Source organism: Capsicum annuum, chromosome 10 (genome assembly GCF_002878395.1).
Source record: "Capsicum annuum cultivar UCD-10X-F1 chromosome 10, UCD10Xv1.1, whole genome shotgun sequence".
NCBI classification, from domain to species: domain Eukaryota; kingdom Viridiplantae; phylum Streptophyta; class Magnoliopsida; order Solanales; family Solanaceae; genus Capsicum; species Capsicum annuum.
In genome coordinates, this window is record NC_061120.1 from 113,263,197 (window position 1) to 113,289,327 (window position 26,131).

The 26,131-nt window shown below is 35.0% G+C and overlaps 1 protein-coding gene across 1 annotated transcript in view; it reads left to right on the plus strand.

Moving 5' to 3' along the window:
* The window catches only part of LOC107845728 (coiled-coil domain-containing protein SCD2-like), a 166,026-nt gene that overhangs the window by 79,439 nt on the left and 60,456 nt on the right, over positions 1–26,131 (plus strand). The window contains exon 17 of the mRNA XM_016690199.2: positions 3,275–3,401. Within this exon, the coding sequence (XP_016545685.2) occupies positions 3,275–3,401 (127 nt within the window). The remainder of the gene's footprint in view (positions 1–3,274; positions 3,402–26,131) is intronic.

Here is a 26,131-nt window from a genome sequence, read left to right on the forward strand (position 1 = left end):
CATGAACCTATAGTTAATATTTTCTCAGAATACTTTCTCAAAATATGGTATCTTATGTCTTAAATCTTCAATATATCACGTGCTTTATATAAAATAGATTTCTTATAATTTAGATGATAGCACATGAATACATTACATGTTTATTTATGAAAGGAATATATCTGAATTTTCCTCTATTGATATTATCAAGAACGAATAGTGCTTAGTATATTCCTTCTTGAGAATATAACAGTATAAATTTTCAACCTAAGAACTCATCAAAGAAGATATTTTAATCCATCCTTTTAATCTATAGGGACAAAATTAAATAGATAATTACATTATCTTATAAAATTGCTATGATATATAATATAACTTTGATCTTCCATGAGTGTCTCAAAAATATATTCTTTTGCTAAGTTACATTTTGCGTTATGTTTCTGTTATGAGTTATTATCATAAAATGAAAAAAATTATTGTACTCTGAGTAAAATGAACTGGGAAGAGTTATGTGAGAAAGTTTGCTAGGCTAACAGTATAAGGTTTGATGGTAAACAAATAAATAATAAAATATAACAAACAAATGCAAGAATCAGAGTTCATATAATTATAATAAAGAACTATTGAAAAACTAGTCCTTAAGAAGATAGTTGATTAATGGTAAAACAAATTTCATGTGTAGAAGAATTTCCTGAGGAATTAGACTTTCCAATATTTTCAATTTCTCAACTTTCCGATCAATAGGTCGAAATGAGCTTGGGTGCCTTGGGACTCAAATAAAAGGTCTACCTAGCCCCAAATCAATATTTTAGAGCTGTTGGCACAGTCAAAATTTGCATACTAGATCGTTTTGATGAAATTTTTGCCCGGTGACTATATGAAACCAGCGAATACTTTAAAATTGAAATTTTACTCTAAAAAACAAACGAACTACCTGATAACCAAACTGACAGTCCCAACCAATCATAAATGTCTTGAGGCAGCTATAGAAAAACTCTAACAGTGAAAATATGCAGAAATATGAAAAATGCACTGAAGGGTCATTACACAAATAATTCCATAGAGTTGCAAATTTTACCTTTTTTATTTTATGAACTCATTTGAGAGAATTCGTAAAATCTCTCAAGCTTTCTATGAGGTCGCTGCATCATCACCATATAAAGTATGCCATTATTCAAATATTAGTAGATGAGAGTAGAGCCGTCAAAATGAGCTTGACCGTACCCTTGAGGTTGGTTCAATCTAGTCCGCTATTAGGGTAGAATTGAGTTATGATTTTTAAGCCTAGTTAAAATTGGGGCTTATAATCCCAGCGCAAGTCAGCTCGCTGGCCCTTGAGATTTGACTGTGGCAAGGCCGGGCTAGTCCGCGGGCCAAAAGACTATTCATTTTTAATTAGAAATATATGAATATTTTGAAAGAAAAAGTAATAACTAAAAATATTAGTTATTGAATAAGTTCAACATCCTACATAATTTTTAACTTATTGAGTGCTAAATTTTAATCACCAAGTATAAATGTTTCATTTATAATTGCTATTCAATTTAAACATAAAACTAAAAGAAAAATGTGAGAATTAAAAATATAAATTGTGATTACTCAAGAAATTCTAGCTAGTATCTTGCAATTTTTTAAATCATTTAGAATTAAATCCCTAGTACTAAAATTTCTAACAATAAATATAAAAGTTACATCCATCATAAAATATTCAAAAACTTTTTACAGCTACTGGAAATTGATTGGACAACATTACCCAAATTCAAAGCGATAATATTTTTAAGTGAATTTTAAATATTATCTATTTTTGATATTCAACTTTTTATATTGTGTAACTTATTAATTTGCATATGAATCCAGAAGAAGGTGATGTTAGTTAAGATGATTTAGTCAACGAATTTAAATGTGCTTGATGATGTATTGGTGTTGAAAATATGATAAATCCTCATAGAATTATGTACTTTATATAATAATAATATGTTAAAAGTGTGAAAGGATTTTCATACCTGTTAGCTCTAATATAGATTGAAAAAGAAAATCTATCAAAAAAATAGGTAAAAATGAAGGGCTTTCGTACTAGTGAGGACTTATTAGTCCTTCGTTATCTTTGCCACAATATCTTCTTTAATTTTGAGTTAGAGCCTCTTCATTATAGGGTTTTGCATGCTACCGTTCCTCAGGTTCATCACAAATTTCCCATTTACCCACAATGAATGATTCAATGTCCTTACAAAAGATGATTCAACTTGATCGCTCGATAAGCTGTATTGACAAGACAAAACCATTCTTTCAAAGGAGAAATAATCTCCACCATATTGGTGGCACCCACCTGCCCTTTATAAAGAACTAAAATCTTAATGCAACCAACTCCTTTGTCTACAATATCCGACACATCTTGAGAGTCAGGAATGACTTTCAATCATAGAAATCATTTTTCATAATTTTCTTTTTTAAGACGAAAGTACTAAAAGATAGTGGATCATTATTTTCTATGATTCTGATATCATGTTGTTGGAAAATAATAATTCCACCCAAAAATAGTATCCATGAATAAAACACGAAAATAACAAGGATGAAACCTTTTTTACATAGAGAAAATAATATTCAAATGAGAAATACAACACGACTATAGTGAGAAATTTGACACACTTGAGATATTCTTGAAAGAGAATACCACGCTCAAAGAAAACAACCCTCTTTTATATTTGATACTATCACACACACTATTGTCCTTCATAAACTGTTTTCTATATTATTATGTGAGAACGAGTCTCAACTCTCTATTTCTGGTGTGTCAAAACTAGGAGACGGAGAGCTCCTTTCATTACGTGAGAAATATTGCTTCAACCAATCACAACCAAGACTGCGTTGTTAATTATTTCCAAATGATATCAAATCGTGCATAACTTCTTCGGAGATATACTCCAACAGAAAAATGACTGTGATTATAGTTTTTGTTTTCTGTATCTTTATAATAGTATCTGTGAGAGAACCAATGACTATATATCTACATGATCTGATGTGAAATAGATGCTCTACAAGAATACTTATTAGCAAGGCTCTAAAACTATATCCATTGAATAAGAGGTCCTAATTGTCCCCCTTTTATCTCTTTATCCCATCCTTTAGGTGTTTGTTTTGTTAGTAGCTACAAATACGGGCATTGTTTTAAGTCCTATTTATCATTTTAATAGTTGTTATACGTTCTTTAGATTTTCTCTCGAAATCTATTTCAAAATTTATATATTTCCTAAAGACACTAGCAGTCAAAGATTCTCTTTTGATAAATTTCTTTTAGGCGTGGCTCACATACTTTTGGAGAAGGGCCAAAAATCATGAAGTGGAGCCAGATATTGCAGACGAGAGATTGCAGTTTTGGATTAACCAAGGTGGCCAACCCCTCACTTCACATGATGCTGTTCATGGTAAAAAATTCCAACTCTATCCACAAGGAGAAGAATTAAACAATAACATACTTAATAATCACATAAGTGGGGTCTAGAGAGTGTAAGGGTTACACAGATTTTACCCTTACCACGTGTAAGACAAATAGGTAATTCCCATATAGATCCTAGCTTAAGAACAGTGTTTCCAAAACAAGTTTGAAAATAGGAGGAAAAAGAAAAATAGTAACCCGTTGATTGCTTTGGAGGCGCCGGTGCAGTTAAATGTACCAAGTAAATGTGGATGAGAATTTAAAGGAGCTTTCTTAATTAAAAGAAGCATTTTAGTGTGTGATAATTTTGAAAACATACCTACATTAGTGTCTTTTTGTAGTAGCATAAGTAGTTTTACATTTTTTAGGGCAATAATACCCTTATTAAAAATACATATTTATCAAATTATCCATGTTGCATGGACAAAAACTAAATTATATGCATTACCGATACCACATCTATAACTAAAGTCTCATCAGTAAATTTGGATGAGAATTTAAAAGTGCTTTTTTAATTAAAAGAAGTATTTTAGTGTTTGATAATTTGGACAAAACAATTACATTAGTATCTTATTGTAGTGGCATAAGTTGTTTTAATTTTTTTAGCGCAATAATACCCTTATTAAAAAATACTACATATTTATCAAATTATCCATGTTGCATGGGCAAAAACTAATTATATGCATTACCGATAACACATCTATATCTAAAGTCTCATAAACTTGTCCCACTCAATTTTGCAGCTTTAACTATATAAAATGTAAAACAAATTTCAATATCTCTCAAAAAATAAGTATTTCGAATCATTTATCCTTTTAATAATCAATACTAAGTTTAAAATGCAATTTACATGTCTTTTGTAGTAATTTGACAGTCAGAACTCTTTTGGATGATTAACTTAATACAAATTGTTACTCTCCCAAAATATTTTTCTTGAAACTCAAGTTGATAAAAATGCTTTTCAAAATAAAGTTTTTAAAAATTTAGCCAAATAGTCTATAAGTAGTGCTTCATAATCAATGTTTAGGAGTATAGTGCTTCATAATCAATGTTTAGTACTCCTAACACAATTTATGTGGTACAATTTGAATTTTAAAAGTCAAAAAATTAAATTTGACCATAAATTAAGGCATAGATCAAATTTTTTGAAATATGTATCTGAGAACTACGTAAAAAAAACTATAAGTTATAATAATTGATAATTCAAAATATTTTAAAGATATCAAAAGTTTGATTAGAGATAGAATTGATTGAATTTCATAATCTAAAAGGTGACACATGCATTGAGTGGAGGAGAGTATTGAATGTTTGTGCTTCTTGTTCGGTGTCCCAAGATATGATTCCTGAATAGGAAACCAAGACAAAACAAAAAGTGAGAATAGTAGATCCGCTTCATTTATGTCTCGAAAGTATCTTCTTATCCAACTTCTAGAATTTAATTAGAAATGAAGTTTTGTACATATTCCTTTTGCTTAAAATAGATAATAGTCTCATGTTATTACGTACAGTAATCAGTAGCTTACCCAAAATTTAAAAGTTATTGTTCGTCACCTAAAGAAGTTCTAAAAAGAGAGAAAAGGATTTTAGCTGATGGTGCACACTCAATATTTAGTTAATTTTTTGGTAATTGCTTATAAAAATGTTATGACCCGAACTGAGGCCCTGGCTGCGATGGGTATCCCAAACCATGAAGGCCCGCCCGAGCAACCCCTTAGCATGTAATCATAAGCATAAGTCATATGAAATGAAAGTGCAGAAGATAAACAGAAAACATGATAGTCCCTTAGTTAAATTTAAAACTTCTTAACATCAGACATTAAGAAAACCCAAATTCAGTCTAAAATCAATCTACGAAGCCTCTATTGAACTGAACATACTAGTCTGTCTAAACCGGTATAAGGCCCCAGGTAGGGCCATAAAACAAGAAAAAAGGGAACCAACACATGGGAAAGATGCCTTCCAAAGTAAGAGAAACTCACCCAACTCTGAATATCTGAAAATACTCTACTGATTTGCGGAACCATGGTACTGCGCCTCAGAACCTGAAATATAAGGGGTCAATACTCGAAAGTACTGGTAGGTAGAACAATCCAAAAATAAAACATATATTTTGTATAGCACAGGTGAGGGAATTTTATAAAATGAATTAGCATAAAGTAAATGTAAACACATGGGCATAGTATGAAAAGCTTCAATTCATGCTTGTAAATCCTTGACTCAACTCTTTGCTTTAATTTTGAGTTAGATGGTACACCCTACATTTATAAAATCCTAAGGGCTATATGGAATCCGCCCTTGACTCGGCGGCCAATACCCCAATCCATGTTTGCTACAAGGATTGGAATATCAGTAAGAGGGACACACAAGATCCCAAAGTAGGGTGCCATAACCCCCAATCAAGTCAACATGTAATGGCAGTGGACAAGATCACAAAGCAGGACTCCTAACCATAATCCCAAATTCGAATGAAATAAATCAAAACTACACAAGATCACAAAGCAGGGTATTATAATCTCGCGTCGGCAAATCACCGTTTCGGGCTATGAGTTTTCTAAACTCGTGCCTTCTTCGGGTAGCCATCTAACTCTCTTTTTAGCCCAGTTTTAGCCTCTTTAACCATGTTTCATGCTTGTGAACATTCCTTACTTTCATATTAAGGGCATGTTGTAATAGGTATTGTCATACCTAGGCATGCAAGCCATATCATAGCATATCAAAACCATAGTCCCTTTCATTCAAAAACATATTAGTAACCACTAAAAGTTTTATCAAATCAAATGAGAGTTCTTGATTCAAAAACATTAGAAACTTATGCAAACACACTCTCTTTTCAAGACTTTAACACATGATGGTCACTTTTTTAATTAATTACATGCATTTTCTTTATTAGGACACAAGAGCCTTTAGCAATCAAATAAGCACCCTCTCATTTGCATCATAAAGCAATGCAAATCCACAATTGATAATGAAACTCTTAAAATCAAGCTTTTTATCATTCGTATGAAAACCCACAACACGTTTAGACAATAAATTTCATAACAAGAGAGGGAATTTCGTAAATTATGCTCTCATATAAATTCTCAAAACCCATTACTTACGTACACATGAATAAAGTTCAAGTTTAGGAAAAACCTTATGATAAGCACACACTTCATCAAAATGGGTTCATGAATGCATGCTCTTGAAATAATTTCCAAAACACAATACTTGTAAGTAATTATATATCTTACGATCTTGTTAAAATTATAAATTTTACGCCCATGAAACTTAGGATAGTCCCACATACCTCAATACTGAACATAGCGTAGAGAAATTTGACCCCTTGGATGTTGGAATTCTCAAACCCTAAGTGTTTCCTTTCTTCTGACTTATGGAATGAAAATTAGAGATTTCACAAAGGAATTAATGTGTTTTGGGGATGTCTTAAATCTTGGGGAATAGTTTAAAGGGAAAAAGACTAAAAAGTCCCTCTAGACATTGAAAAATAACCATGGGAAATATAGCCTCGCGACGTGGGGGAAATCGAGGGAACTAGCCTTTACGACGCGATATCCATCATGTGGATCAACCTCTGCAGTGCGGTGACCATCGCGGGAACCATCCTCGATGATGCGGGGCTATCGCTAAGACTTACTACCTCCATGTCCAAAAAAATCATGAACCCCATACAAAAATTCCATAATTCCTCCAGATTACTCTTTTAACACCCTCGATTATGATTTGAGTAAAAAAATAATATTTCAAGTACGGGGAGACAAAATAAACTAGCCAAAATTTGAGGGTGTTACATTATTCCCACTTTGGGATTATTCATCCTCTAATGAAGACTCAAACCATATTAAGGATGATTTAAGGTGATACATGGAATGTAATACCAAGATAAGATCAATACCTTCCAAATCATCATCCGTGGATTCAAAATGTTATAGATATCCTTAGCATATATCATCCTCCGACTCCAAAATAGCTTTCTCAACTTTTTGATTATTCCACAACTCATTAATTGAAGTTATTTCCTTACTCCTCAACTTTCAGACTTGGAAATCTAAAATAACAATGGGTTCTTTCTCATACGATAAAGAAACTATCACTCCAATCTCCTCAACAGGCAACACAAGTTAATGATCTCCAATACTTTTACTAAGCATTGACACATGAAATACATGATGGATATAAGCTAACTTTAGGGAAAATTCAACTCATACATAACTCCACCTATCTACTTTGCAATTTACTAGGGGCCTATGTCGCGAGGACTGAGTTTCCCTTTCTTTCTGAATCTCATGAATGCCTTCATAGGGGAGACCTTTAGAAATACCGAATCATCAATCTCAAACTCTAACTCCCTTATTATAACATCAACATAGGACTTCTTGTGACTTTTGGCTGTCTTGAGTCGCTCTCTAATGACTTTCACTTTCTCCACCACCTGATGGAAAAGGCTAGGCCCAAACAAAAGGGTTTCATCCAATTCATACCAGCCAATCGGTGAAAGACATCTTCTCCTATAAAGAGTCTCGAAAGAAGCCACCTGAATATTAGAGTGGTAGCTATTGTTATAGGTGAATTCTATAATGGAAAGTGATCCACCCAACTACCTTTAAAGTCAGTTAGCAAGCCCTTAACATATGTTCTAAGGTTTTAATGGTACGCTCTGCTTGCCCATCCGTTTGAAGGTGAAAGACAGTGCTAAGGTTCACTTGGGTCCCTAAATCCCTTTAGAAAGACCGCCAAAATTGAAAAGAGAACTGCGTACCTCTATCGCGTATGATGGATACTGGATCCCCATGCAAATGAACTATCTCTTGAATGTACAACTTTGCACAATCATCACCCGAGTAACTAGTCCTCACATGAAGAAAGTGAGATGACTTGGTCATCCTATCTACAATCACCCAAATAGAGTTATATTGGTTTCGAGATCTGAGAAGTCCTGTAGTAAAGTCCATATTGATCATTTCTCATTTCCATAAAGGCAAGGCTATCTCTTGGGAAGTGACACGTTATTTCAAATGTTCCACCTTAACTTGTTGGAAATTCGAACACTTAGCCACAAAGTTAGCAACATCTCTTTTCCTATATTCTGCTAGTAAATACCCTTGAAATTATGATACATTTTAGTAGAGCTAGGGTGAACAACATACCTGAAAGTATGAGCTTCGCCAAGAATACTCTCCCACAAACCGTCTACATCTGGTACACATAACCTACCTTGATACCTCAAAACCCCATGACATCTAATTTTAAAAGCCATGACCTTTTATTGACCAACATCTTCCTTAATTTACATCAAAATAGGGTCTCTGGTTTGCTTTTCCTTAACCTCATCACATAGGGATTATTTAGCTACATCTTGTATGAACACACCTCTATCCTCGGAGTCTAAGAGTCGAACATCCAAATTAGAAAGCCATTGAATATACTTCACCATATTCCTCTTTCCTTCTTTCACATAAGAAAGACTGCTCATGGACAACCTGCTAAGGGAGTCAGCTACCATATTGGCCTTACCCGAATGATAGTAAAGGCTCATATCATAATTCATCAACAATTCCAACCATCGCCTCTGCCTAAGATTCAATTTCTTTTGAGTGAAACATACTGCAAACTTTTGGGATTTGTAAAGATGTCAACATGCACTCCATAAAGCTAACGACGCCAAATTTTAATTGCAAACACCATATCTACCAACTCTAAATCATGGGTGGGATAGTTCTTCTCATGCACCTTTATCTATCTAGATCCATAAGCTACTACCTTACCATGCTGCATAAGTACACACCCAAGTCCTACCCGAGATGTATCATAGTACACAACAAAACCTTTTGTACTCTCTGGGAGGGTTAAAATAGGTGTAGTAGTGTAACGACCTGAAATCATCTCCCGGGACGTCACACGGTGCCTAAGGCTATGAGTAGCCCCAAGATAACCCTTCGAGCCGGTTTTCACCAATGACACTTAATTCAAGATGAGAATGAACTCATCACTAGCATAGTCATATCACATGAAAGGAAATATAGAAAAGATACTCGGTCCATAAGACCACAATGTAGAGAAATCTCAACAAAACCATAATATCGAACCCTCAACACATCACAAGTCTGACACTAGTCTGACAAGCCTCTACAAATCAAAGTCTAGAGAGCCATTGGGATAGGTCCCCAACTGACTCAAAATGAACTGAAGATAAAACATAGTCTCTCAAGTACGGCAGATATCTGAAGATCGGTCCTCGAACCATGAGGACTCACCACTGTAGAAAACGTAGGCAAGGTACTCGAAGAATTATGGGCGAAACTGGGACTGAGCACCTGAACCTACATTATGACACAATGTAGCACATAGACATATATGTGGATCAGTACTTAGAATGTACTGAGTATGCGGGGCTGAATGCATATGAATAAAATAGTAACAATCTTCTTTAATCAAATTATGTATGCATTATGAGACGACTCACATGGCTTGAGCAAGTATAAAATATAAAGCTTATAAGTCATGTAGAATGGAGAGTGTAACACAAATCTCGTGAGTCATCATTGTTTAATCTCAAAATTTAAAATCTTCTCTGGTTCTCAATACCCAAAGGCTAAGGGACTTTAAAAAATACTTTCCACTCATGCATAAGTCTCATGGGAGTAAAACTTCTTCAATGCTCAACATTTCATAACTATTTAGAACTCATATAATTAGAATTTGGAATCATATAACTTGAAAACATACTTGAAGGTATTTCATTCACTTTAGGAAAATATCTCATCTCAAGCTTTAGGGAAATCACCCCATCTCAAATGGTAAGGCATTCTAGTTTATGGAAACAACTTACCTCAAGGATTTATAAAAGTACTATAACAAGGGAAGATGCTTTTATTTAGTAAATAACTCATATTAAGAAAATACTTTAGTTGGGGGAAACATCTTTATAATTCAACCATTTAGGAAAATAGCTTATCGGGAAGGAAAATAAGTATTTGATCTCGAAGTCTAAATGTCAAGGGAGGTTCTCGTAACCGACATAAACCATGCGAGCTACATGGAGTCCAACGTTTTGTCCTCTTAAGGAAGAGACCCCAAGTTGGGGAGGAGTGTCATACTCTTGCCAGGGAGTATAACCTAGGTCTAGTGATCATTAAACAAAACTCGGCCTTGGGCCCAATCATAATCATCATAAAACTCAGCCTCAGGCCCAACCTACGGTGGCACGTAGTTTTAGGGTAAGAAACCGTAGTAACTTACCCACTCGGTGCTAAATACTACTCCTTTTAGATTATCTGCGCTCATCTCATAAAATAAATCCATTTTTAGAATAATCACATGGTTCACCACAAACCCAATAATCAAATCAATAATCTCATATAGTGAAGTGGATTTCAAAGCTCAAGGACCATTAGGTCAATTTATTTCTCAATAATCTCAAAATACTCAAAACATGGGTGCTCATAGCACAAGATTTCATAATTTCACAAGTCTCAAATAGGGCTTACTAACCCATAATTAAATCTCAAGTTAAAGCTTATCAAAAGCATAATATATAGCATATAGATTCATAAATCACGTGAAAATCTGGGAATTTCAGCAAATTACCTCAAAATCTCAATATAGCCATATGCTTCAATATCTCAACAATGCAAATATTAGCTTATCAAAGAGTAAAATCATGGGGTTTATACCCAGCTGTAAATACTCAAGAAAACATGTAGAAATCGTGCCATTTGACTCTTAATTCATGGGAAATATCAATGTAATGCATTCAATAATAATGGGTGAAAAACCCAATTCAAATTCATGTAAAAACCTCATATATTTCAAGAATTTCATGATTTAAATAACCTTTTGGGCACAAGGGTGAAAGGGTTACCCTTGTTAAAAAACACCACATTCCTTGAATCAGAAGCTTTTGATGAACTCTCACTTTTAGAACTCTATTCGTGCTCTAGAATGAGGGTTCTTGAGGTCCTTGACTTGGGAACCTTGAATCTTGACTCAATTTAGGAAATCCATGGTGGATTCTTGGAAGAGGTTTTGGATACTTAGGGTTTATGTTGAGAGAAAACTTGAGAAAAACCTCATAAGATGCTTGTAAATAGCTTTGATTTAGTGTTTCCATGATTTTATAGGCTTGGAAAAGGTCCAAAGTGCCCTTTTAAACATCTGTACGAAACTAGAAAAATTGAATTGAAACCCGATTTCATTGGCCTCCGCGATGCGCCACTTATCGCGGTGGCTCACTGGAATTTGACAATTGGGGAATTGGCAGCCTCCGTGACATGGAGCCATCGTGTTTTCCTACTGGTTGGGACCTGGGACTCCTCCGAAATGTGCCACTATTGCGGGGTTCCACTGGAAATCGACAATTGCAAAATCAACCCTCTCCGCGACGCGCTAGGTAGTTAAATGATGCAGTTTTATGACAAAGGCTTAAATTAGCCATAACTTCTTACCCGAGTGTTGGATTTGGGCAAATGTTATATCGATGGAAAGCTTATAAGATTTCCCATGTGAAAAAAAGTAAAAATTAGTGAAATTATATATGGTTAACATGTTACTCACTTAGGAAGCAACTTCTCAATCTTTTAGGGCCGAAATCAAGCCTCACTCGACATGCCCTACAACTCAAACTACGAGGGAACTTTGCGGGGCCTTAGAAGTAGTTAACTTGTTCTTTAGTTTCTTAAAACTATTCTCACAGGAGTCAGATCACAAGAATTTTACTTTCTTCTGAGTCAATCTGGTAAGTGGAGCAGCTATGGATGAAAAACAAACTACAGATCTCCTGTAATACCCTGCCAAACCCAAGAAGCTCCGGATGTCAGTTGGAGTCATGGGTCTAGGCCATTTTCTCACGGCCTCAGCCGTTTGAGGATCAACCTTAATTCCCTTACTAATAATAATATGCCCCAAAAAAGTAATATTACTAATCCAAAATTAACACTTAGAAAACTTCACATACAACTCATGGTCCTTAAGATTCTGAAAGATGATGCGGAGGTGATTGGAATGCCCCTCCTCACTATTAGAGTAAATCAAGATATCATCGATAAATACTATGATGAGCAGGTCTAGAAACTGATGAAACACCCTATTCATGAGATCCATAAATACTGCAGGGCTTTAGTCAACCTGAAGGACATTACTTTCATAGTGACCATATTAGGTTTTGGAAGCTGATTTGGGAATGTCAGCCTCCCTAAACTTCAATTGATGGTACCTTGAATGAAGTTTTATTTTGGAGAAATATTTATCACCCCGGAGTTGATCAAAGAGATCATCGATTCTAGGAAGAGGGTACTTATTTTTAACTGTGACTTTGTTCAGCTGATCGTAGTCTATGTAAATACGGAGGGAGAAGTCTTTCTTACATATGAAGAGTCTTACATATGAAGAGCATCAGAGCACCCCAGGGAGAGACACTGGCATGAATAAAGCCTTTGTTAAGAAGAGATTTTAACTTCTCCTTTAACTCTTTCAATTTTAAAGGAGACATCCTATATGGCAGAATAGAAATAGGTCAGGTGTCTAGAAATAGGTCAATGCCAAAAGTTATTTCTCTATCCGGGGGTACCCCATGGAGATCATCAGGAAAGACTTCTAGAAATTCATTAACTATAGGAACTTACTGGAGAGAAAGACTCTCAGAGCTATAATCTTTGATTCGAACCAGATGGTACAAAAAACCTTTGGATATAAGCTTATGGGCTATAAGATAAGATATAAATTTCCCTCTAGGTACAAGAGAATACCCTTCCCACTGTATTACTAGCTCATTACGAAAAGAGAAGGTGACCTTTTTTGGTTCTGTAATCTAATGTAACATAACATGAATGGAGTCAATCTATTCCCACAACAACATCAAAATCGACCATATAAAGTTCTATAAGATCCGCCATAGTATCTCGATGGAAAATAGACACAACACAATTTTTATAAACTCTTCTAGCCATAATACAGTCACCAATAAGAGAAAGTAGACCCCGGATCAAGTCTAAAACTAACTTCTACATAAGGGGTCACGTAAGAGAAGGTATACCCCAAATCAAGTAACACATACACATCACGGAAGAAAATTTGTAACATACCTGTAATAACATTTGCTGAAGCCTCTAAGTCCTGGCGGGTAGATAGAGCATACAAAAGGTTACGACCCACACCTACCCCGGGAGCAGAAGTGTTACTCTTAGTTGGCAGACTTGTAGATGCAGATTGGGACTTAGCACCCCTAATATTTCCTTTAGCCAAAGGACAGTCTCTTTAAATATGGCCAGGCTGGCCATAAGAGCAGCACGTTCTGCCCCCAAAATAACACTTCCCTAGATGATTCTTTCCCCAAATGCTACAATAAGAGTGAGATCTAGAGCGATGAGTTATGCTTCCCTGAGACTGAGTGCCCTAACCTCGCGGCCCGCTACTAGGATTTGATCTCTGCTCACCTGAAGGTCTGGATGTAGGTGTACTATCTGAAGACTGAGCATTGCTCCAAAATTTCTTTTTGAACCACTGCCTGCCCTATTTTTCATCTTGCTGCTGACTGACATTCTGATCTGCCAAATTAGTCCTTTTAGCCTGCCTTTCTTTTTCTTTTACCTTAGTCTTCCTCTTCTTCTCCTCTTCTACCTGCTACATATACACTGTTAGCCTAGAGATATCCATGTCCTTATTTAGCATTTCCCCCTTACATTCTAACCCCAAATCACTCCAGAGACCAGATCTAAACTTTATCATACGAGCCCTTATATTGCAAACTAATTCCATAGCATAATCGGACAGTTGGATGAATTTCAATGCATATTTCTTGACATTCATATTTCTTTCTTTTAGATTAACAAATTTCTCCGCCTTAGATTTCCTCAATTCCTGAGAAAAGAAGCAATCCAGGAAGGCTTTTGAAAACTCCTCCCATACAACAAGTGTTATATTCTCACCCATAAACTCTTCTATTCCTCGTACCATACGCTGGCTAATTCCACCCTCTCAATAATACTAGCATGCATGACTCTGAATATTTTCTCTATTCCATCTATGAACCCTTACGGGTCATCCTCAACCTTGGTACCCAAAAAAGTGGGTGGGTTCAACCTCATGAACTGGCCAAGCCGAGTAATTTTAGAAGAACCAGGGACAACATTCCCGTATCTAGATCGACGGAATAGAAAATAAATAAGTTGAGCAATAATATAAATAGACTGATGGAACTCAGCATTCGTGACTTCGCTTTGGGAGACTGAGTACGGTTAACACTGGACTAAGGATCCCGAGGTGGGCTAGTTTAGACTAGAGGAACCCCTTGAGTAGAAGTGAAATTAGGGGTATGGGATCTATAATAGGTCCACATCCCATGAGTTGGGTGGACTTCTTTAGCATTTGTCCCAATACGTACGCAGGCCCTAGCTGAGGTATTACTGGGAGGCATGATCTGAAATGTAGAAATTCAGGAGATAGGACACATTTAGACTATGTGTCATGAACTAGAACATGAAGAAACAAGAAACATTCCTAAATGCCTCGTAGCTTCCTCCTTATAAGTGTGGTCCACTATACACACATAAAAAGGACTCTACTCGACATGACTTCATAGATACCCTGGGACCCTGAACCGTGCTCTCATTCAAAGCTTGTCATGGCCTAAAGTGAGGCCCCGACCACGACGGGCATCCCGAACCATGAAGGCTCGGAAGATGCCTTAGCATGTAATCATAAGCATAAGTCATATATAATGGAAGTGAGGAAGATAAACTGAAAATATGATAGTCCCATAGATAAATTTAAAATTTCTTAACATCAGACCCTAAGAAAATTCAAATCCAATCTACAAAGCCTCTACTGAACTGAACATACTAGTGTGTCTAAACTGGGACAAGGCCCCCGATCGGGACATAAAACAAAACAAAAAAAATAACATAAGGGAAAGATGCCTTTCAAAGTAAGGGAGGCTCACCAACTCTGAATATCTGGAAATACTCTACTGGCTTGTGGGACCACGGGATTATGCCTCAGAACTTGAATTACAAGGGGTCAATACTCTAAAGTAATAGTATGTAGTATAATCGAAAAATAAAACATGTATTTTTTATAACATAGGTGAGAGCATTTCATAAAATGAATCAGTATAAAGTAAATAGAAACACATGAGCATAGAGTGAAAAACTTTAATTTATGCTTGTAAATCTGGACTCAACTCTTTACTTTAATTCTAAGCTAGATGGTACACCCTACATTTATAAAATCCCAAGGTCTATATGAAATCCGCCCTTGACTCGGCGACCAAGACCATAATCCAAATTTGCTGCAAGGATTGGAGTATCAGTAAATGGGACACATAAGATCACAAAGCAGAGTGCCATAGTCCCCAATCAAGTCAACATGTCATGGTAGTGCACAAGATCATAAATCAGGTCTTCTAACCATAATCCCATATTGAGATGACATAAGTCAAAAGTACACAAGATCACAAAGAAGGGTACTATAATCCCGAGTTGGCAAATCATGATTTTGGACTACGAGTTTTCTGAACTCGTGCCTTCTTTGGGTAACCATCTAACTCTCTTTCAAGCCCAGTTTTAGCCCCTTTAACCATGTTTCATGCTTTTGAACATCTATTTTTTTCATATTAATGGTATGTCAAAATAGGTTTTATTATACCTAGACTTGCAAGCCATATCATAGCTTATAAAAACCATAGCCCTTTTCATTCAAAACATATTAATGACCACCAAAAGTTTTATAAAATCAAATGAGATTTATTGCTTCAAAAGCAGTTGAAACTTATGCAAACACACTCTCTTTTCAAGACTTTAACATATGGTGGTCACCTCGTTCATTAATCATATGCAGTTTCTTCATTAGGACACAAGAGCATTTAGCAATCAAATAAGCACCCTCTAATTTGGATAATAAAGCAATACAAATCTACAATTGATAACGAAATACTTAAACTCAAGCTTTTTATCGTTTGTATGAAAACCCACAACATGTTTAGACAATGAATTTTATAACAAGAGAGGAAATTCCGTAAATCATGCTCTAATATAAATTCTCAAAACCCATTCCTTACATACACATGAATAAAGTTCAAGTTTAGGCAAAACCTCATGATAAATACATACTTTATCAAAATGGGTTCATGAATGCATGCTCTTGAAATAATTTCCAAAACCCAATACTTGTAGGTAATTATATATCTTAAAAGCGTGTTAAAATGATAAATTTTATGCTCATGAGATTTAGGATAGTTTCACATACCTCAATACTATTGAAAGCACAGAGAAATTTGACCCCTTGGATATTGGAGTTCTCTAACCCTAGGTGTTTCCTTTCTTCTGACTTATAGAATGAAACTTAGGGATTTTACAAAGGCAATAATATATTTTGGGGATGTATTAAATCATGGGAAATGGGTTAAAGGGGAAAAAGACTAAAAAGTCCCTCTAGACATTCAAAAATAACCACGAGAAACACAGCCTCCGCGATGTGGGGGCTATAACAAGGAATAGCCTCTGCAGTGCAACACCCATCGCGTGGATCAGCCTCCGCAGTGCGGTGCCCATCGTGGGAACCAGCCTCCGTAATGTGGGGCTATCGCGGAGGCTTATTGTCTCTGTGTCCCAAAAATACCCCAAAACCTGTCCAAAAATTTTGAAATTCCTCTGGGTTACCCTTTTAACACCCTTGGTCATGATTTTAGTTAAAAATATATGTTTCAAGTACGGGAAAGACCAAAAATAAACTAGCCAAAATTATAGGATGTTACAAAAAATATCATAAATCTAATGAAAGACATTAGGTGCTTGAGCACCCACAAGGCTCCATGTACATCTGCCGTCGATCACATTATTTCCTTTCTTCCAACAAATGCTGATTGAAAAAATGCACAAGTATAGGTAACTTTCCCCAGATTCAGTGATGAGGTGGTTAAAATGGTCATTAACTTTTGGGTGGAATATCAATGAACATCGAAATTCTTCTTAGTAAGTATTTTTACGATAGGATTAACGACTAAGAGGATTTCATTATGGAATTATGATTTGGAAAATTAAAAAATATGCATGAGGTGGACAAATACCATATTTATGCAGATGCTATAACATATATATGAGTCATGGCACATGACATACTTTGTAAGAAAATAAACAAGAAGGCAACTGAAAAGCTATAGAAAAAAATTTGTACATATATATAAGGGCCACTAGGTCTTAAAACATTTCTGACACAAGGCCTAACAGATAAAAATGATCAAATATAACATCTGTATATGTGAAAATCATCACTAGTCTGTGAAGCCTCTACTAAAATCTGAAAGTAGTAAAACATACTTGTCATGATAGGGCTTTGACCTATTTATAATATCCGGATATATACATATGACAATGGCTATACTCAAATGTTTCCAAATAGAGGTGGAGTTCACAACCTCAATAGCCAAAATGTAAGCAAGTGCCGAGCGGGGTGGTTTGATGTCCTATGCTTCTGAATCTGGATTGTAGATGCAGTGCCCCCGACAAAGCGGACCTGAGTACATAAAAATAGCACTCGTATGTAAGGAAGAAAAAATAACATCAAGTATATACTAGAATTCCTATAAAGAAATATCAAATATGAGTAACTGAGAGAACGAATGAGTAAAATAAGACATTCAATGGAACGCATTTTCATGTCTTACAATTTCTGGTGTATTAAACCTTCATTTTGGATGATTCATTATAACCTTTGCGGTCCATTCATTATGGCACTGGGAGCTTTGAACAGTTGATAAGTCCTAATTTCTTTTAGCATATATTTTTAGCCTATACATATTATATGAAATAAAGGCCACGGTGCAGACAACATATGACTCAACGTACTATAAGTTCATGAACTCAGAATGCAGTCTAAAAGTACTTTAAAGATCTCATGTTATAAACAGTATATGCATGAGAGGCATAGTAGAAAGTATCTTACAATGCGATGAGCATATATATATGAAAATTTGACTGTTATACCTGTAGAGGTTATTCATTTATACATAAAACATAGATACTCATACAAAAAACACAACTATGTCAAATGAGAGATTGGGACCATATAATATTAGGTGAAAGCTCAATATATATATATATATATATATATATATATATATATATATATATATATATATAGTTAACAAGTGAAGTATATGAACAAGGGAAGAATATAACAGGTGAAGACTATCATCACATACAACTTATGGCCTTATGAACATTTGCTTTGAAATGCTCACCCGAGCTTGTAGATGAAGAGGTATATGAAACTTACCTCAATATATTTAGATTCAAACTCATTCTACTTTGGTTCTTCAAATCAAGATTTCAAGCTTCAAGTATGGAGAAGTGAGATTCCATTATCTTCCATGTTGAAACAAACATAATTCATGGATGAGTTCACTTATCTTGTGCTTGTGAGTGTTAGACTAAAAAGAATTTAAGAGAAAGCTATACCTAGGCCATGCTTAAGATGTCCAAAATGATTTCTTACATCATTACCTGTAAATAACTTTTATAGAAAACGTAAAGTTTGATACTTTACACACTCCATCAAACACAATTGATAATGCATCACACTCTTCATCACACCATTTGGGTATTGTGCAGGTCTATAGTAAAATGCGCATAATATTTTACTTTGAAGTCAGATTAATGAGCAATTTGATTTTTTAAAAACTAAACTCCTAGGACTTTCATTACTTAGATACTATAACCCTAGAATAGGAGTTCTAGCCCCTCATATTTATAATAATAACTAGATTATTGTTTTGAATCATAAAAACTATGATGAAAAAATGAAATAGAAATAAGTTGATGTTATATTAGCTTCGTTGATGCTCTATGCTCTAAATGTGTCCTTTTTGTGTAGATGACATAAGGTCTATTAATAAGGTTTTGCCAATTCTAGTTAGAGACTCCTACTCAAAACATGCTTAGCTTAAGAAGTAGCCAGAACGATGCCTTTCATAGTTCCACTTTAGTGAAAATTCTCTCTTTTCTTCTGATCATCACAACATGACACTCATCCCAATTCTCTACCATGTCATGGTAAATCTTCAGTACCTCAACACTTGTATAATTTTCTCCGGGTTTTTTCTTGTAAAAGTAAATTAGACAAATTAAAGAAAATTCCTTCTATTTTTGAATGAATCCTTACTACAAAATACCCCTATTTATACACATCAGGAAACCAACCCTATAATTAAATAAAACCTAAATTAATTACACAATAATAAAATAAAGGAAAGAAAATATTACGTATATCTAAAATATACACCTAAAATAGGAAAAGGAATCTCTAATATACACCTAAAATATATTATTTAAATGGCCAAGTTAACCAAATATACCCAACAATCTGGGCCTTCATCTATTGCAAATGAGTTGGGCCTCTTCACATGTCCACTTGTGGAGGCTCACATCCAGTAAGAAGAGGTGGTTTCAAATGTCCCAAATCATTGCCATTCTCCCCCATCTTTATCTCAATTAGGAAACCCCATTGTTGAAAAATAAAATATATCTGGAGGTAGAACCAGATACACCTGCGGATAGTACTAGAAGCATGTAATTCCAACTCCCCCTCAAGTTGGAGGTGTGGAAGAGACACCTAACTGTCGAGCAATTAGTGATGCAACGGGACCATCAACGGCTTAGTGAATATATCAGTGAGTTGAATAAAAGACAATACATACGACAATGATATTAGTCCCACGAGATACTATTGATGGACAAAGTGATAGTGTTACACTCTAAGACTACCCCTAGTCATAACATAGTGCTTATAATTACAAGTGATCCCAAACTGACCCATAACCTGGCATGATACTAAGAATAGTGAAAATAACTTATAAAAGACTTATGCAGAAGTTGAACTGAATGATAAAATAAATGATCAAAGTAAGCCAACATCAATATCTAAGTTTAAAACCACAAGCTGAAAACATCTAACTGTAAATTTGAGAGCCTATACTAAGACGAGTTGCTGGGACAAGCCCCCAGCTAAGTCTAAGTGTCTAAAAATTAAGTAAGAAAAATAAAATGTTAATACTAGCCCTTGAATGATGAGGACTCATGAAAATTCTACTGTTGATCCAGTTGGAGATTGTACTATGTGCAATCCAGGTATTGATCATCATACCCTATATAATGAGAAAATATAGCGTAAAGAGGTATGCAATCAATGCTATAAATATACTGAGTATGTGAGATGGGAAATAACTGATATAGGTTGAGCATGATGCATGTCGCACGATAAACTAATACAAGGCCAAGTAATGAACATATGCTTTATGATAAACTGAATAACTGAATTCAAGGTCATGTAAGTAGCTGAATCTGAACTTTAGACTGTGGAATATGGGAGCTACTATAAACTGACATACCCCAAAATGAGCTAACTAGGGTCCAACCTATAACCCCAGCTGAAAGGGTGCTTAGTAGCTTACCAAGGGAATAAACACTGGCTGATGTAGATCCACTAAACTAATGTCCAAAAGCACTTAAGATATCATGCCTGATCTGATGGGTGACCCTTTAAAACCTATGGTAGCATCATAGTTCTTGTACTTAGGGACTTATACTAAAGGTCTTAGCCTAACCGACGGGTGAGCCTTCATCTTTGTGTTTGCTCGTTTTTAAGTACTACTCCCAACTGAATGACACTGATAACTTTAATGCTCAATGATAATAATAATTTGAAGATTGAAAATAAATGAAAAAATTCAAAACACATGAGCTGGAGGATTTTATACTAATATGTGTATATATATATATATATATATGCATACAATCTTAGGTTATCGGGAGTCCATAACCCACTATCTTTAAAGAATGCAACTATTATGCCAGTTTCATAATTCGATTGAAATTAAGGAATCTAATAAATCAAGTCCAAGCTTATAGATTTCACAACGTTTTTAGTGTTTGTGATCAACGACATGTAATAACACTAAAATTCATGATAAGCATGGATTTGAAGTCAATAACACCAAGGGACTGAGATATCAAGGAATTTGACAACATTTATAAATCCTAAATTGATAAGAAAGAACTGAATGAAAGAATTAGGTTAACTTTAGGACTCAATGGGTGAAAAGAGACCCATTGATGAAATCCCACATACCTGGAGATGAGAACCCTGAAGAATTATTTGAAATTAATAGTCTGAAAAAGATGAACCCTAGCTCTTCCTTGTGGAAACAAATTACTTTTTTCTCTATTTAAAACTAAGTGTCGAATTTTGTGAGTAATAAGGTCTTAGGTTAATATTAACCTGAATAATCAACCTTAAAATATCCTAAACGACGTAGTTTTGATATTGAAAAAGTAGAAAAAGACTGATGTTCCCCTTTATAATTTGTAACTAGACGCGATTTGAGAGGACGTACTGGACCTTCCCACGATTGCAGGACCAACCTACGATCGTGGGTTGTACTCATGGTTGGGAGCTGTATATGAGATCTCTAAAATTGATCAGATGAGAATTGGTTCGATTGTGGGATATACTTGAAGTCATACCTTCGTTCATCGTTTTGAAGGTTCAATCAAGATCATTTATAAGACTCATGATCGAGCCTAAGGTCATGGTCTTAAAGCACTATCCTGGTTCCCCTTATGGTCAGAAGGTATAAACTTTTAAATATTGGGGTTTTCTCAATCGGACAAGACCATTGTACGGTCGTACAATGTAACCATGATCATGGTTTGGCTTGTGACTTACTACAGGACAATACTTCCCTAAGATGGCCATGACTTTTCACCCTGATATTAGATTAAGGAGAAAATAGATGAATTGTAAAGATAATTCAAATATATACCATTTGGTGGTTCTTGAGCTCAAATATGCTTTATAATCTATAATTTATGATTGTTTAAAGATGATCTTTTCTCAAGGAATTAATTGGTAAGGAAGGTTTTGGCTTGGTTATGGGCTAGGAATTTCTTGTGGCCATGGTACATGTCCACATCCCTTCTAATATTTTTAAAACTTGATATTTAATCCTAAATATACTAGAAGCATAGGTCTATCCTTGGCTTGATTTTTTGGGGTGTTACAATATTTCCCCCTGGAGTCATTCATCCCCGAACAAAAGTGACTAAGTTTGAAGGTTAGGGGAAAACAGATGCAATTCCCACATTTTCTTCTCCATTTCTCCTAATATTATTTGAACCCTTTGACACTATCTATACCTGAAATTCATACACTAAGTTTTCTAAGAACTGAACACTAGAATAATATTGAGTCGGTAATTGAAATGTGGACAGAACCAAATTCAAGGACACATGATATTTTATGTGAATATCAGGGTGACATAAAATAGAAAGAAAGAATTAATTAAGGGGAAAATAATACCTCAGTCCAGGACTGAGTTCAAAGAAAAGAGGAGGGGGTACTTGGTCATCATATATGCCTTTGCTTCCCAAGTAGCTCCCTCAACCTACTGATTTCGCCAAAGAACCTTTACCAAGATAACCTCCTATTATTCCTGAACTTACAAACCTGATGGTGAAGGATCTCAACCATAACCTCTTAATAAGAGAGACTATCTTTCATGCCCATACATTTTAAGGGAATAACCGATGCTGGATCACCAATGCATTTCTTTAACAAGGAAACATGGAAGACTGGATGCACTGCCGCCAAGTCTACTGGAAAATCTAACTCATAGGCCACTTTTCAAAGATGACCTACAATCTAAAAAGGACCAACATAGTAGGGACTGATCTTACCTTGCTTCCCAAATCTCTTCACTCCTTTCATAGGTGAAACTATTAAGTAGATGAAATCACGAATAATAAACTCAATCTTTGTTGGTACATCTTCATAGGACTTCTAATGACTCTGAGCCATTCTCAGCCTTTCTCCAATCAACTGAACCCTCCATAGCCTCATGGACTGAGTGTAGCCCTATCAATGTAGCTTCACCAACCTTAAACCAACAAATATGAGATCTACACTTCCTACTATAAAAGTGCCTCATATAGTGCCAATATGAATATTAGAGTGATAACTAGTATTAGAAGCAAACTGAATCAAATAAAAATTATCATCCTAACTACCTTTGAAATTGATCACACATGCTCTCAAAATCTCCTCTAAGGTTGAATATTCGTTTCTGCCTTACTATCTATCTACGAGTGAAAAAATTTACTAAGATAAACTAGGGTACCAAGACCCTTCTGAAACATCTTCTAAAATCGAGAGATAAACAACAAACCTCTATATGAAATAACAGAAAAAGGGAGTACATGTAATTTTACCAATTCCTCAGCTGAGTCTGAAGTTTTAACTGGCAAGAAAATGGGCCAACTTAGTCATTCGACCCATGATAACTCAAATGGAATCATGTTAGTGACATGTACGAGAAAACCCTATGATAAAGTACATGTTCACTACTTCTCACTTCCAAGAAGGAATAACGATGTCGTAAAGCATACTACTAGGTATCTAGTGCACAACCTTAACCTGTTGGGAATTTGGACACTTAGTCAATAATTCTACAATATTTTGCTTCATAACATTCCACTAATAGACTTCCTGTAAATCAGTATACATCTTAGTGTATCTGGGATAAATAGAATATTGGGAAATATGAGCTTTTGCTAGCATTCATTGTCTTAAGTCATCTATATCTAAAATACAAAGTCATCCTTGATAGCGAAAAAGACTGTCTCCCCTTTAGAAGAAAACCTCAACCTTCTGACTTTGGATCGTAACTTTTAATCTAAGTAAAATAGTGTCATTATCTTTCTTTTCTTTAACCTCTGCTAGTAAAGAGGATTATTAACCATTTTGAACCAAAATACTACCTTCGGTTGAATCAACCAACCAAACTCCCAAGCTAGCCAGCCTTTGAACCTTGCGAACTAAACCTTCTTATCATTATCTATATGAGAAATGTTTCCCATAGATAATTTTCTAACAGCATCAACCACTAAATTAGCTTTACCAGGGTGGTACAAGATACTCATATCGTAATCATTCAATAACTCTAGCCATCTTCTCTGACGAAAATTTTGATCTTTCTGACTTAACACATACTGAAAACTCTTACGATTAGTGAACACATCAACATGAACCCCATAGAGGTAATGCCTCCAAATCTATAAGGAAAAATCAACTGCTGTTAGCATAAGATAATTAGTTGGGTAGTTCTTTTCATAATTCTTAAGCTGTCTTGAGGCATATGCTATGACTTTTCCCCACTGCATCAACACTTACCCAAGCCTAACCCTGGAGGTACCACAATAAACAAAACCATTTGTGCCCCTAGGTAGAATTAAAATTGAAGCGATGGTGAGTCGAGTCTTCAGTTTCTGAAATCTCTTCTCATGAAAATCAAACCACTAAAATTTGACTTTTTTCTCAGTCAGCCTAGACATAGGTTAAGTAATGGAGGAAATTCCTTCAACAAACTATCTTCAGTAACTAACTAAGCCCAAGAAACTCCTGATATCTACTAGAGAGATGGGTCTAAACTTGTTACTTACAAATTTGGTGTTTTAAGGATCAACCCAAATGCCTTCACCAAAAATAATATTACCAAGGAATGTTGTTAATTTAAACTAGAAGTCACACTTGATGAACTTGGAGAATAGCTGGCGATCATTAAGAGTCTATATAAAAATCCTCAAATGGTCTGCATGTTCATCATCACTCAGAGAATAAATAAGGATGTTATCTATGAAGACTGTAACGAACATGTCAAAGTACTAATTGAACACCCTTTTCATCAAGTCTATAAAGTTGTAGGAGTATTTGTTAGTCCAAAAGACAAACAACAATTTCAAAGTTACCACATCATGTTCTAATGCCTATCTTTGGGATGTCACATTCTCTGACTCTAAACTAATGGTAGCCTAATCTGAGAAATATCTTAGAGAAATAATTTTCACCCTTAAATTTTTCAAACAAGTCATTATTCTTGGGAATGGGAGATATATTTTTGACTATGACCTTGTTCAACTAACAATAGTTGATGCACATTCTGAGATAAAAACCATCTTTCTCATGCCCAAAAAATTATAGAACCCCATAGAGAGATACTGAGCCTGATAAAACCCTTATCAAGAAGGTCCTTCAATTAATTATTCAATGCGTTAAGCTCGACTGGATCCATTCAATAGGATTGAATTAAAATAGGTTGGGTTTTTAGAATGAGATTTATTTCAAAATCAACTTTCTCTTTGAGAGGAACTCTGGTAGATCTTTTAGAAACTTCTTTACCATTGAACTTACCGTAGATTTGGGGCCTCAGATTTTAAATTCTTAACCCAAATAAGATTTTAAATTCACCCTTTGAAGATCAACTTTATAGACCTAAGGTAAGAGGCGAACCTACATATAAGTGCTGAGTTACTACCCTTTTACTCTAAAACTAGTTTATTTGGAAAATAAAATTGGACTACTCCCTTCCTTTAATCAAAAAAGGTATTGCAAGAGTGTAGTCAATTTATCCTAAGAATGACATCAAAATCTACCATGTCTAACTCTATAAGGTCAATAGAGATGACTTTTTAGAGACTGTAACTTTGCAACTTCTATATCTCATCTAACTATGAATGTTTCACAATTGGAGTAAAGATTGAGAAACGTTCTGAAAGAGTTTTAAGACTTGCACCAAAGTCTATTTCTATATATAGACAATGTGGATCCAGGATATAATAATGCATTAAAATAAATATATAAGACCTGCAATATACTCGTGACTACATTTGGAGAACTCGA